Source organism: Acartia tonsa, chromosome 9 (genome assembly GCF_053477335.1).
Source record: "Acartia tonsa isolate MP-2025a chromosome 9, ASM5347733v1, whole genome shotgun sequence".
Lineage (NCBI taxonomy): Eukaryota > Metazoa > Arthropoda > Copepoda > Calanoida > Acartiidae > Acartia > Acartia tonsa.
In genome coordinates this window covers 9,571,415-9,584,852 of record NC_137268.1, presented here as the reverse complement: position 1 = coordinate 9,584,852, position 13,438 = coordinate 9,571,415, and the positions used below count along the sequence as shown (strand labels likewise).

The window sequence follows — 13,438 nt, the reverse complement described above, 5'->3', positions numbered from 1 at the left end:
GCACAGGCAAGCCCTTATTTTCCCAATTTTCAATCTCCCCAGCCTCAAGTGCAGGGGGCACAGGCAAGGCTGGGAGTTTACAAGGTTTTGGATTCAATACATTTAACAAATTCAACTTATCCTGATGGTGAGCCGCTGGGTTCCCTTGGCTGGTAGAGGGCTCTGGATGGCATGTAGCTGGACTCTCCCTGCAGGCTGGTGGCGCTGGCTGGCATGTAGCTGGGCTCTCACTGCAGGCTGGTGGCGCTGGCTGGCTGGGGGTGACGGGTGTCACCCCTTCCTCTGGGACCGCTGGCTCGTTCCAGGACTCAGGTCTCTCGGTGGCGGCGACGGGGGTCGCCCCAGACATCAGGTTGGAGGCTGGCTCGTTCCAGGATCCAGGTATCTCGGTGGCGGCGACGGTTGTCGCCCCAAGCACACGGTGGGAGGCGCTGGATAGCACCCCCCCATCATCCCAGGTGGCGACGCCGGGTGGCGTCCCATACATTGATGCAGAGGTGCTGGCTAGCACCTCCTGCCTCTCTCGTTCAGCGGCTGCCAGGGCCTCCCCATACACCGTCTCAGGGACGCTGGGCAGCGCCCCTCCACTCTTGCTGGGTAGGCTCGGTCGGGCAGGTTCCATCATATTGAGACTGAAAGGCTGGGGCCTCAGCACCTCTGGCTCGGCTATGTTGTTGGGCTGTATCAGCTCTGGCCCCAGATGGTTCAGACTGAAGCCTAGGCCAACCCGGTTGGGCTCAGCCGCGCCGCCCAGTACGTTGATCCTAGCTGGGACAGTCCCGAACTGCGGCATCCCATCGGCTCGGTCCGCAGCTCTGGAGGTGGCTGCTTGCGGTGGTGGTGCTGGGGGCGCGCTCCCTTCCATATGGGCCACTCTGCTGGGCTTCCCTGGAGGGGCACCTTTGTCGGCGGTGCGCCTGCGGCTGGCTACCTGGGCCCAGTCAGCTCTACACTCGGCCGCCGTGTGGCCGTCATAGTGGCAACGCTCACACTTGGCAGAACGGTCACGGCGTGGCTGGGTGCGCCTCTCCTCTAGGCTAACTTCCATAGGCGTTGGACAGTCTCGAGCTCGGTGGCCTCTCCCCTGGCAGCGGTAGCAGCGGCCTGGAACCTTGTCATCTGGAGCGACCTTCCCCATCTGGTGGAGACCCGGAGCCAAGGAGCCAATCTCCATTGGCTCCGACTCGTCATATTGGGGCAACTGGATGCAGGCAGATCCAGTCAGCCCGTCGGTCGAGTCCACTAAGCACACACCCTCCTTCAGTTGCTTAGTAACCATGGTCACGGTGAACATGGCCTTGCGAGTGTACTCAGGTACACTCGCAATTTCATGGTTCATCATGAGGCGTTTTACATTGGCGTTACGAATTCCACGGTTTAATTCGTCCACCAACAATTCAAGATCCTCATGATTGTAGGCGTCCCTATACAAGGCGCACTTTGTTGATATGTACGCCTGTATAGGTTCTGTCGAGTGTTGCTTGTAGTCCCTAAATGCTTGTTTAAGCGTTTGGGACTCAAAAGCAGGACGAAATAACAATTCACACTCGGTCTTGACCTGCTCGTAGGTCAAGGCTTGGCCTGCCTCGCCAAACAGATGGGACGCCATTTCCGCCGCTTGCCCTACCAATGACAGTAGTAGGGCGTTGCGGCGGTTGAGGGAATCATGAGGTGGCACGCGGTAAGCCGCCCATGACATTTCCAGTCGGCGGATATGTGCCGACCAGGACTGCTTGGGCGGCCCTCTATACTCCGGCAGATTGCTCAACATCAGCTTGCGGTACTCGGCTGGTGCCGGCTGAGGGTCATCCTGGAGCCATCCTGGGGCTTGGTCACCTCCTGGGACTTGATGCTGGTCCATTGGGTCAACGGTGAAACGGCGGGCACAAAGTTATACAGGAATACAATGAATGGGTTGTCACTTGAGGCTTCCTAGCCTAACAGCCAACACTGTTTGTATCACTAGGTTGGGAGTTTTAGTTGCAAAGGTATAACTTAGCTGTACTTATCAATGGTTAGATGTTGAGGTAGATAGATGTTGAGGTAGATAGATGTTGAGGGTCTGAACTGCTGTCAGGAACTGATTGGGTTTTCCCTTATCACACTAGAGCTAGGAGGAAAGAAACTTGCAATTCTTTATTTGCTAAAAATACCCCTGTTAGATGCTATGGAGTAGCTCTGCTCTGGTGTGAAGGTGTGTGTGTGTGTGTGTGTGTGTGTGTACGTGGAATCTTCTGTCCTTGTAACGCGCGTTCGCGCCGTCAAATCCGCGCACACGGGGAAAACGCGCTCTCACCCCTCAGCTCGCTCCCTCATTGGTCCGTTTCGTCCGTTGGATTTATGATGTTTTCCGCACTTTGTTGCGCTACCCGTGAATGGCGCTCTGTATATCCGATCGCTAGCTCCACACTACAGACGGACTTGGCCTAGTGTGGGTAGGAAGGGGGAAGCGCGTGAGGGGACGGGGGTAACTCCGTCCGTTCCCTCTGTGAGGGAGGGGGTAACTGTGTGTTGGTGTAATGGGGCCTCTGCTTCTTAATCTCAGGCTTATCTGTTATATAACCCTGATTGTATTTGTCTTCAAATGGAAAGGGGCCCCCTCCCCTTCCCTTGGAATAAAGGGTGTATTTGTTATTGTGCTGTGGGCTTGAAATTGTTTTGATTATATTACATCTAACTTTTATTGCTGTCCTTATCACAATTACATAACAGATTTGTTGACCAACTCTGTTCTATTTTTAGCTGTTATCACAATAAACAGTAATCCAAGCCTGTTCTATTCTTAGATTTATCACAACACAACAATTTGTTTGCCAAGCTTTGCTCATAAATCTATTGTTTGGTCATCACATTGGGGTGGTAATCCCTGCAAATGTGATATAATATCTGTCTTCTAGATGGGTGGCTGCGTTGTAGCTTCTCAGGATACTCGGGGTTGACGTAGTTTTTCTCTGTTCTGGTGCACTACACCCGTATGTTAGCTCGCAGCTTGCAGCTATGTGGCATGTTTCAGCCTATCGGCGGCAGGGAATGTCCCGTCCTGCTAGCGCCACTGGTTCGGATCCTGCTATTTCTTGCAGTAAAGTTGGCCTATTTTCAGCCGTCTACACGTATTTGGCTTGTTTCAGCCGGTCCGCAGGCCTGTTTCAGCCCTTTTGGCGCTCAATTCTCCGTTAGATATCAGCGCTGCTCGCGGTTATTCGTCAGATTTCGCTGTTTTGCTTCCACAACTGCCGGATGCAGAGTTAAACTTTGCTGTCCAGGGTGGGTAATTCAGGTTGCTTGCGTCAGTTTTGCCAGATTCACTGCTGGGAGTACCTTAGCCTCAGATGCGCGTCTGCTCTACACTTGTGGTTCGCCGTAATCTCACACAGCTGTCACCAAAGTTGTGGTATCCGCCGAGGATCAATGGCAGACACCGGAGTTCAATTAGATTACGGCAGTGTGACAGACGTGGACACCTTACTATAGAGAAGCTACGCTTCTCTAGCTTTCACTAGATAATGATCCACATCTACTTTTAGTTGTCACTTTATTGAAGGCTTAAGATATACTGGAGTTATATACAACAAACAATAATTACATGGATAGGAATAAATAATCATAACATAAAAGCATAAATAATATATATACAATGGTCAGTTTGGGCAATAATGATTCCCCCATCCCTGGAAAGGGTGGGGGAGAATTAAGAATACAGTTAGCCATAATAAACATGACAGATTCAAATCATTAATTCTAAGCGTAGGGAGGGGGTCACTAGACCCCTTCCCCAGGACTCGGGGGAGGGCCATTGACCCTCCACCGAACCCCAGATCAGGGGTGCCATAGACATGGCTCACGGTTGCCGAATACCACAATTGTACTTTCAGTAATATAAAAGTTAGAGAAGGCCTGTAAGAATTAGCTTAGAACCATCCGAAGACTAAAAGATGAATAGAAAAGGGCCAAAAACCGTCACAGAACCTAGTTGAAGCTTGCCTAAAATAGATAACCTAATCGGTTTAGTAGTTGCTGAGATCTCAAGCTTGAGACAAAAAAACTTTATATGATTGGATACTACTTCAATTAGACGTTTGTTATTTCGACTGATAATCAAACGCTTTGCTAAATTCCAAAGTACACTAAATTGCGTTTTTTTTCGGTTCTATTCTTATCAAACAAAATTTCATTGCCTCGCTAATTATTACCATAATCTATCCTTTAAATTTCAATAATTTGCTATTTTATATTATTTTTGTAAAAATTAAACATAAGATTTTGACGTATTGCGACAAGTTTATGAAAATGTGTGTATATGCATCAATCTTTATTTATCATAAACTTTTTAAATCCTTATTGAACATCTTAAATTTTATTTTCAATAACAGGGATAGACATTCAGATTCAAGTGTTTCTAGTTTTAACCTACACTCTTCTTAATAAGTGACCATTGTACTAACGCGGTTACTCTATAGCAAGATATTTATATTTGTCCCAGATAGTTATTTTGAGGGTTATAAAATAAGGCACATTAAAGGTTTGAGAGGGGGGGGGGTGTAATGTTTTTTATTGTTCATGGGAATAAAATGAGGGGTTTAAAAGTTTGAAAATAACTTCTATACAGTATCATTTTTTCGCCCCTTAATGACACATTATGTAAGGCTTTAAATAATACTATATAAAATATAATTTATTTTCAAAAAATTTTAAAGGGAGATTGAGGGTGGTAAACACCCTTTACCCCACTCTTGGGCGTCTAAGTGACAATCATTAAGAAATAAACCTCTATACCGTATTTCATTTGCCACTCAATGGCACATTATGTAGGAATTTATCTATATATGGTACCAAATATGTTCAAAAAGCTACGCTGTTACTTTTATCTGTTCTTTCATCTAAAAAAAATTTTGTTAGGACTAATTCTTTGGGAGGGAGGGGGATGATTTCTACACTCAATCATGACATGATTCAAATTTCTGAGAGTAATTATCTAGCCATGCTTATGTAAGTTATGAAGACTATATTGTGTAATTTATTATGATACATCAAATTTTAACACAAAAGAATGAAAGCTTTTGAAAAAAAGTCTCATTATAATCTGAACTTTTTTACCCCTTTTTAACACAAGGATGGCAATATTTATAGAGAAAAAGGTATTTTGAAATAAAAAATATTACAATATTCTACAATATTTACAAATTAAAAAATATTTGTATAAGCAGTGTCATAGGTTTCTATTTTTTTATGAAATTATATTTTTTTTATTTTTTTAGTGATTTAGAAGAAATTTTTTCATCGGATGAAGAAGTTGATTGGGCTGAATTTCAGGTTAGAAAGATACCTTGCATATAACTATGTAGAGTTGTACATTTATGAATACCTAAGAGTTAAAAAATCCTATTATATAAAGGTGTATGTATTTTCCGAAAAATCTTGTAAATAGTTGGACTGATTATTCGCTAATTTTCTGGACACTTTAATAATGGGCCATGTAAGGTTTAAAGAGGTTAGAACTGTTATATCTAGGTATAGGTATTTATTATTAATAGGCTTAATACTTAGTAGACCAAGAAGGTAGATAATCAAAACTTTTAGATTAAAGAAAATGTTAAGTTCAATTTAGACAGAGAACAGTTTTATTATTCTTGGCTTCATACTACTAATGCAAAGATTTAAAATTCTTTTAATTTTTTACCATTCTCAATTTTTAATCCAAATAAAATATAGATTTATACTATAAATGTCTATCTTTTCATAGATGAGATTCATAAAATAAGAAAAATATTGACATATGGATCCTAGACCATTTTTAATTTCAATATTTGTAAATATTATAATATTCAAAAGTATTTTTTTTATTATTTTAGGCTCCAAAAGTACGGGTAAAGCGCATTCCACTTTCTGCAGAAGATGAACTTTTATCCAGAGACGCTAGATATCATGTGCCTAGTAGGCAGAGTAGCATTGGCGCGGCATTTTCCTCCAGACACAAAGACGACATTCTATCAATAGAAGAAGAACTTTTGTCACGTGATGTTAGAGAATTGGAGGATTTTGAAGGGGAGGAGGAGTCGTTTGGGGAAAAGCGGGCAATTCAGCCCGCTGATTCATACGCTTATAAATTTGGTCGCAGACTTGTAGATAATCTGCTGCCAAGAAGGGTAAGTTTTTATATATATTTATTAGGGAAGCTTCTTTCCAGCTCTTTATATGGGCTTTATGATATGTAGTGTTAAATAAATGAAAAATACAAACTTTTGTTTACATAGTTTTCAACACAATTTGATAAAGTTTGATGTTCGATAAATCCAGACACAATATAGACATAACTTTATTAAAAAACTTTTATTTAGTCAGTGAATATGAGAGTGGGCTTAGAAAACAAAAGTTGAAAATAAAGTTCCATCAGACAACTCTATTCTACGATTTAAAATTTTTCAGAAAAAGTTGTTTTCAGAAGGAGGGGACATTGGGCTGTTTATTACATTTTCTTATACGTTGGCTGAACAACTTTTCTGACTTTTATTTAATTTTGATTTGTTGGTTTATACAGTTGAGTCCACTAATTGTTATCTACAGAAGGGGTAATTTTGGAGATGTACATTGTACATAAATTTATCGGTCTTTGTCTTATCCCTTAAGATCCCTGAGTGTTTCGCTTAGGTTAGGTTTATCTAGAGACTGTTTTTTGGTCAAAGGTCCGTGTGGTTATTTACGATTTATTAGCAGATTAAAGGATCATACCTTAAAGTTTTTTATTAAACATGCCAGAATAGATACAGGTACGATCAGTCAATATAAATATTGCTTAGATGAAATATTGATTATTTAGCCTTTTTATTCTTAAAAGAAATATTTTTTATAAGAAAACTGGGATCATGAATTTGTAAGAAAAAGGAAAGCAATTAGCCTTCCTGTACCCATGGAAGGCAATTTCTGTCCTTTTAGGAATGACTAAATTTCCTTCATATGATCCCAAAACTACTTTACAAAAATCATTTAAAACAAATTAGCCTAAAACTATCCCAGTTTCTAAGTGAAATTTCTCTAAAAGATATCTTAACGGACAAAAGAAGCCTTACTTCTTTTGATAATTCCTTGTTTATAAAGTTTTAGATATCTATTATTTTCCGGCTATTCCTTCAAACCAATAGCTAATAAATTCTAATTTGTCTGTAGAATTTAGAATTGAATAGCGACTACGCAAAATTGAAAAAAAATGAAAAAAAATTTCTAAGAGGATAACGCCAAAATCTCAAATAATTTAGTTACTCTATTTCAGGATTACCTATACCTCAAAAAAATATTTTTTTTTTACAATTTAATTTTAACCTGTGAAGGTTTTTAATGAGCTGCCACTGAAGGCTAATAATCAAAATGTGTTAAGTTTGATAGCGGACTATAAATATTTTTTTTAATAAATATTTCCTGGGGTATTTTAAAATGAAACCACTTATCTAGACTTGTGATAAAACTTTTTCTTTCTATAGAAAAGTGTTAATAGCAAACAAAAATTATAATATACACTCAAGTGTTAACAATTCTTTATCATTCTAAAACAAAATATATTAATTTTTTGTATCCTATGTATGTTTCCAATTATGACGTAACCTTTGACGGATATGTTGGACATTAAATAATTTTTTTGTTTTGAAATTTTTGCTTAAATGTGGTAACACCAATTAAAATGTCATCCCCAGTGGTGTTCATTTTGGCACTCTGTGAAAACAAATTACGGATGGATATAGATATTGGTGTTCATTTGCGCAAGCCAAATTTATCAGTTAATAAAGTTATCAGAAAGGCTAATATTCATTGCAGCATTTTCTGATATTTTCACCTCAAATTTTAGGCATTTACTTTTTGTATGTTGTGACAGCATTTGATATAAAGTTAAGCTGAACTTTATTATGACAAAAAGTTAGGTTTATAAACTTTTTGTTACCTATCCTTTATCTTAACATTTGTTGTAATGCTAGAACGTCTAAAGTATGCCTATTTTGGCACTCTACCGTTAAAGAGGGCCCTATCCATTTAGTCAAAATGACAAACACAGAAAAAACGCGCTAAATTTTACAAAATATAAATGAATATGTTGTTACTTGCATGATGCATCTTACCCAAGATTTTCATGTTCTCTAATAAAGTGAAACACATACAGCGAGCTAAATTCATGATTCCCTCCTTTCACCTCCTTTACTCCGTCCCCTACTCTCCTATTTGAAAAAGAAATTGACCAATAAACAAGTTCTATGTTAGCAAACTAAATTCCACTTTCATAATATCTACATATTGTCTACATCCATTGAAATATATATTTCATTAGATAGCATTAAAAAATCACGCGAAAAAAACTTACTAGCCTCAAACACCAAAACATACTTTATTGTTTTCCTGCCTAAAATTCTAACAAATTTCATTTTGAATAATGCTTTTTCTTCACCATTTAAAATAAATTGGTTGAAAAAGTATATTTTTCAAATATTTGAAATGTAAATACTCTTTGAAGAAATATTATTTCTGTCTGTTCAGTCAGTGAGTTATGAGAACTATATTATTGGAGGCGGAGCTGTTCTATAGCTAGGATATGAACGTCTGTCTGACCGATTCACCTTATTAATTTAAGACTATTGTAGTTGCTGATATATAAACGTTCGGGTATTGTCCCTTTCAGATTTTTTACAGTAGGTTTTCTCCTGTTTTTCTCTAACCCTGCGGGGCAATCACCTAACCCAATATAAAATAACCTAACCTAAAATAACCTTTAAAAAGCCTTTTTGAAAATACGACGAATCGCCCCTTAAGGGTCGTTGCCACGAAAGGGACTATACCCAAACGTTAAAAAAGAAATACTCTATACTATAGAGTTTGTCAATCTGCCGTCTAATAATACTTATACAATATACAATTTTAAGTATCCTTTAGATTTTTTTCCAGTTTTTTTTTAGGATAGCCTGATATTTACATAGATAATTGTATAATTGTATGCTATACTTCCTTGTTACAATTATGAAAGATATATTTTTCTAGAAAATCTTTATACATTTCTTGGCTAAGCTTTCCATCTATTTATTTTTCTTTATAATCTTTTTTTAGATTTTCTTTTTAAGTCCTTTTCCCTTTTAAATTTTTTGGTAGAATAAAATGATAGAGGTTTACTAACATATTTTTAAACTTTGAAAACAGAAATAATAAATATAAGCATGCAGCTATAGTAAAATTAACAAATGTACAATGTTATAAGCGAAGTATCTTGTATTTCATCTGTTTTACAACAAATTTCTTTTAATTTTAATTAGACTTACATATCTATATATATATTCTGCTAATTCAGTTCTGACCTTCAACATGTGTTAATGTTTGTTCGTCCTATTGTTTCATAGCTTTGCATTGATGGATGCTATCAGCTATCTCTATATTTTTGTGTTTGATATACAAGTTCTTTTTAACCTTATAGTTATTCTTTTGTGAAACAAATTCTGTACAAATCAATGTTTAGTATATTCTTACAAGGATAACTATATCCATCAGCACCATCGTTGTCGGGAAGGTGAGCGGTTCGAATCTCGGCCCGACACCGCGTCATAACTAAAGACTAAAGATGGTTCTTACTGTTGCTATATCCGGTGCGCGACATAAATAGTTAGAGTAGGAGGTATGCCTTGGCCCAAAACAGGTGCAACTCTCTACCATGCACAGTTAGGACTTCTCAGACAAATGTCTTGCAATCAAAGGGTTGGTTGTCTGATGGGCGAATGGACGCTTTACACCGCAATCGTAAGCGGAGTCTGTATGTTTCAAAGCGCGTGGAGAGGTCTAGAACCGGAAGCGACACAAGCCCACTTGAGTCATCATCAAAAAGTTTGCATATTAGTCATTTGAGTTTGATCAAATTTGATTAGATTCAATATTGATATCATATGCAAACATTAGACAAACAGACGATTACAAGTCAGATTTGAAAAGTTTATTTCTACCGATAAAACTCAAGTTACCAAGATACTTGCAGACAAAATGAGTTGTGTAGAAGCTTTTTCTACTAATTAGGAATATAAAAGAATGTCAAGAATTATATTTCCGCTTTCCACGGATGGAGAAAGATTCATGAGTTATACATTTTTTTAAAAGCAAAGCTTTTCTATAATTAGGGTCGGTCATTACGTTCGCCCGTCCGTCCCCGACGGATAGCTTATTTTCGTTAATTTGGGGATGTTAGAATTGTCCTTTCGATTTCAAACTTTGCAAACTTTAATAGTCAGGTACGATTTAGAAAGCGTAGCAAATCTGTAAGCATTACCAGAATGTCCGTACGTTTGTTTACTTTTTTAACTACAAATTCCTATTTGATCTAATTATCCGATTGATCTGATTTTTAGTATGTTGATTCCTGGGACAACAAACTATAATGTTATAAGCAAAGCAACTCTAAAATCAAGTCCTAAAAATGTAAGTATGTCCATAAACAATATCCTGTATCAAGCAGTTTTTCAACAAATTTACTTACAATTTTACTTCGACTCTTATACATTTATATTCTAATTATTCAGTTCTGACACTATATAAGTCCGTTTGTTCTACTGTTTCAGTGCTTCGCTTTTATGGATGTTGTCATCCTTGTTTGTCATGTAGTGACTTCTTTGTTATTCTCTAGATGTTATTTTTCAGGGATCTAAAGGGATAAGACAAAAGATTTACATCCCTAATGATGATACACAAAAGTACCCTTTCTGTAGATTACAATTAGTGGTTGAAACGTTTGGACAGCCATCTACATGAACCAACTAGTCAAAATTCAATTCTAATAGTCCCCAAGGTTGTTAAACCAACGAATAAGAAAATTATAAGAATTAAAATACTTTGAGGACTAGTGTAACCTCAATGTCTGTCCCTGGTTATTTTTACTCAAAAATGATATGAAATGTTGAAAATGTATACCTATCCAAATTTTATCTGACAATTGTTATTCTTATCATGCTCGTATATTCTTTATTTAGATGTTATTGAATCAAATCAACGATCCTTTCTGGTCTGAGATGTGGTATGTCAATAGGAGAGATAGTCTCACCATGAATGTACAAGGTATAATAGTTTTTTTTATCGCATCGTATTATAGACAGCTTTCCGAGGATATTATGATTAGAAAATATATAATTAAAACCAGTTTTGTTATCCTCAGGGGGGGGGGGGGCGAAAAGGCCCGGGGTAACAAAACTGCTATATATTTTATGATTTTTGTTTTAATATTCTGTGGAAATTGTCTGTTATCCGATGCAATACATGGTTTTTCAGTATGGCTGAGAACCGGTTCTAATCCAACGGATATTGAAGTATAATAAAAATGTAATATTAGAAGCTTTAATTTAGAATTTTTGAGAGATACCGCACTAAATTATGCTGTTATTAACACCTAATTAATCATCCATTAGTTTTTAATGGAAAATCAATTATTCTTAATTAATTTGGTTATAATATCAATATCATATCCATACACTGCAGTACTAAGATCAATGTTTTGTTTTAGAAAAAAATTCTATATATCAAATTAGGCCTCTAGGGGCACTTTTACTATTTTTCCTAAAAATGAATAGGTATTTTCCCCCAAAAGAGCTACTTTCGCTTTAAAGAAGAATCATATCGGTTAAGCTATTTGTGAGATATTTTGCTTCACACAGACAGACAGAAATCATATTACTTTTATCACCAGACCAAAGCAAAATGATTTAAATCTTTTGTTACATATAAATTACATGTATTTGATGTACTCAATTTAAAAATAGCCTGAAACCATCAATTTTATTGTGATTTAGGTGCCTGGAACCTTGGCGTAACTGGTAGAGGAGTAGCCGTCACAATTTTAGGAATAATTTCACATAAACAATTTAATAATATAGATTGAATGAAAATGTATAAGGTTTAAAAAAATACAAAAATATGGAGAAATTCCTTTCCAACTAACAAAGAATGATTATTGATATTAAAAGTTTGAAATCAATATTACAATTCAAACATGCCTAAATTTAATATCTGAAACAGACTCAACGATTTTTATGGAAATTAAAGTACAATTAAGCCGATATTTTTAACTATAATATAAGATAAGCAAACAATTTCAAAATTTAATTTAGTCACCAACCTATTAATCACCTTATACCAGCGAGGCTGCTGTTCATGAAACTTTAACGCCAGGTCCAACAAAGTAGGATAATTAAGGAAGGGTGAGCCAAATCTCTCCTTTTCTGTTTTTCTTTGTTTCTTTAGTTACACCTAATAAGCAACCATTTCTTTACATGTTCTGTTTCTATCCAAGGCATTCCCCCTACTCTGTCGCGCGTCTGACAGAAGTAGAAACCATCTTTAACGTCTTTAATTATGACGTGTCGTTGAACCGAGATTCGAACACCCCAACGACGATCATTTTATACTATTTCATTTACCTTTCTGTAACTTTTTCCTTATTTTGTCAAATGCTTTACTGTGGTCAAGCTGTAGAAAATAAAACATTTTTTATAGGAAGGAACGACTGTTAAAAAAGATTGTTATGTAATATATAAAAATTTGGTGAAATAAACAAGTAAAATAGTGATATAATTAAAATATTTTAACAAAATGAATTGACAAATTTTAATTGGGAAAATATTTAACGTAAAATATATAAATTAAAACCTTACGTAATTTTGTTTAAAGGGTATTGTTTTTTCAATATGATCTCACTAACAGTCCGGCCAATTTTTCATAAATACTTTTTTTTCGGTCTTGAAAATTCCATTTAGTTGAAACCATTGATATTGTACGTCGTAAGAATTTTGATTGTATATACAAAGTCCAATCCTTTCATATAGAGTAGTAAAGTTTTTGTTTAATTTTTCGTTGAGATTTGATAATAACAGATCAAATTGAACCGTTCCTTTCAGGAAAGTTTCATATAACTCCAGTGGTGGTTTAAGGCTATTTTAATTGTTTTTAACAGCGCCCCTGGATGCTAGGAAACCGCTGCAATATTAAATACTGAATGTGAAATTACTGAAAACTGGTGCTAGATGATGGGATTGAGAAAGATCATCCAGATTTAGTGACCAACTATGATCCTCTTGCTTCTACTGACATCAATGATGGCGATAGTGATCCTAATCCTAGGTAAATAGAAAAAAAAGTTGTTATAATGGACAGCCATACGTTTTAAAGCAGCTGGCTTCGGCTATGCAACTGCCGATGAATAAAAATCCATTATATAAATACAGTCAATAAGCAGCTTAAATATTGCAACTAGCATGAGGCTGCAGCTTTTTTTTTCAATGACAGAAAAACTGACAATTTCACTTTTCTTCTATTGTAACATTGAGACAATAGCAGTTTAATTGATCTAGAAACATTCCTTCTCATGGTGTATATATAATCTGTTAAAGGCATTATTTTACACTAAAAACCTTTTGCAAATATTTATCGTGTGTTGATTTAT

At 36.8% G+C, this 13,438-nt stretch overlaps 1 protein-coding gene across 1 annotated transcript in view; it reads left to right on the top strand.

The window, feature by feature from the left end:
• LOC145328171 (furin-like protease kpc-1) overlaps positions 1–13,438 on the top strand; it is a 74,170-nt gene that overhangs the window by 27,474 nt on the left and 33,258 nt on the right. The window contains exons 5-9 of the mRNA XM_080171761.1: positions 5,256–5,310; positions 5,850–6,143; positions 10,977–11,061; positions 11,790–11,840; positions 13,020–13,116. Coding sequence (XP_080027887.1) covers positions 5,256–5,310; positions 5,850–6,143; positions 10,977–11,061; positions 11,790–11,840; positions 13,020–13,116 — 582 coding nt within the window. The remainder of the gene's footprint in view (positions 1–5,255; positions 5,311–5,849; positions 6,144–10,976; positions 11,062–11,789; positions 11,841–13,019; positions 13,117–13,438) is intronic.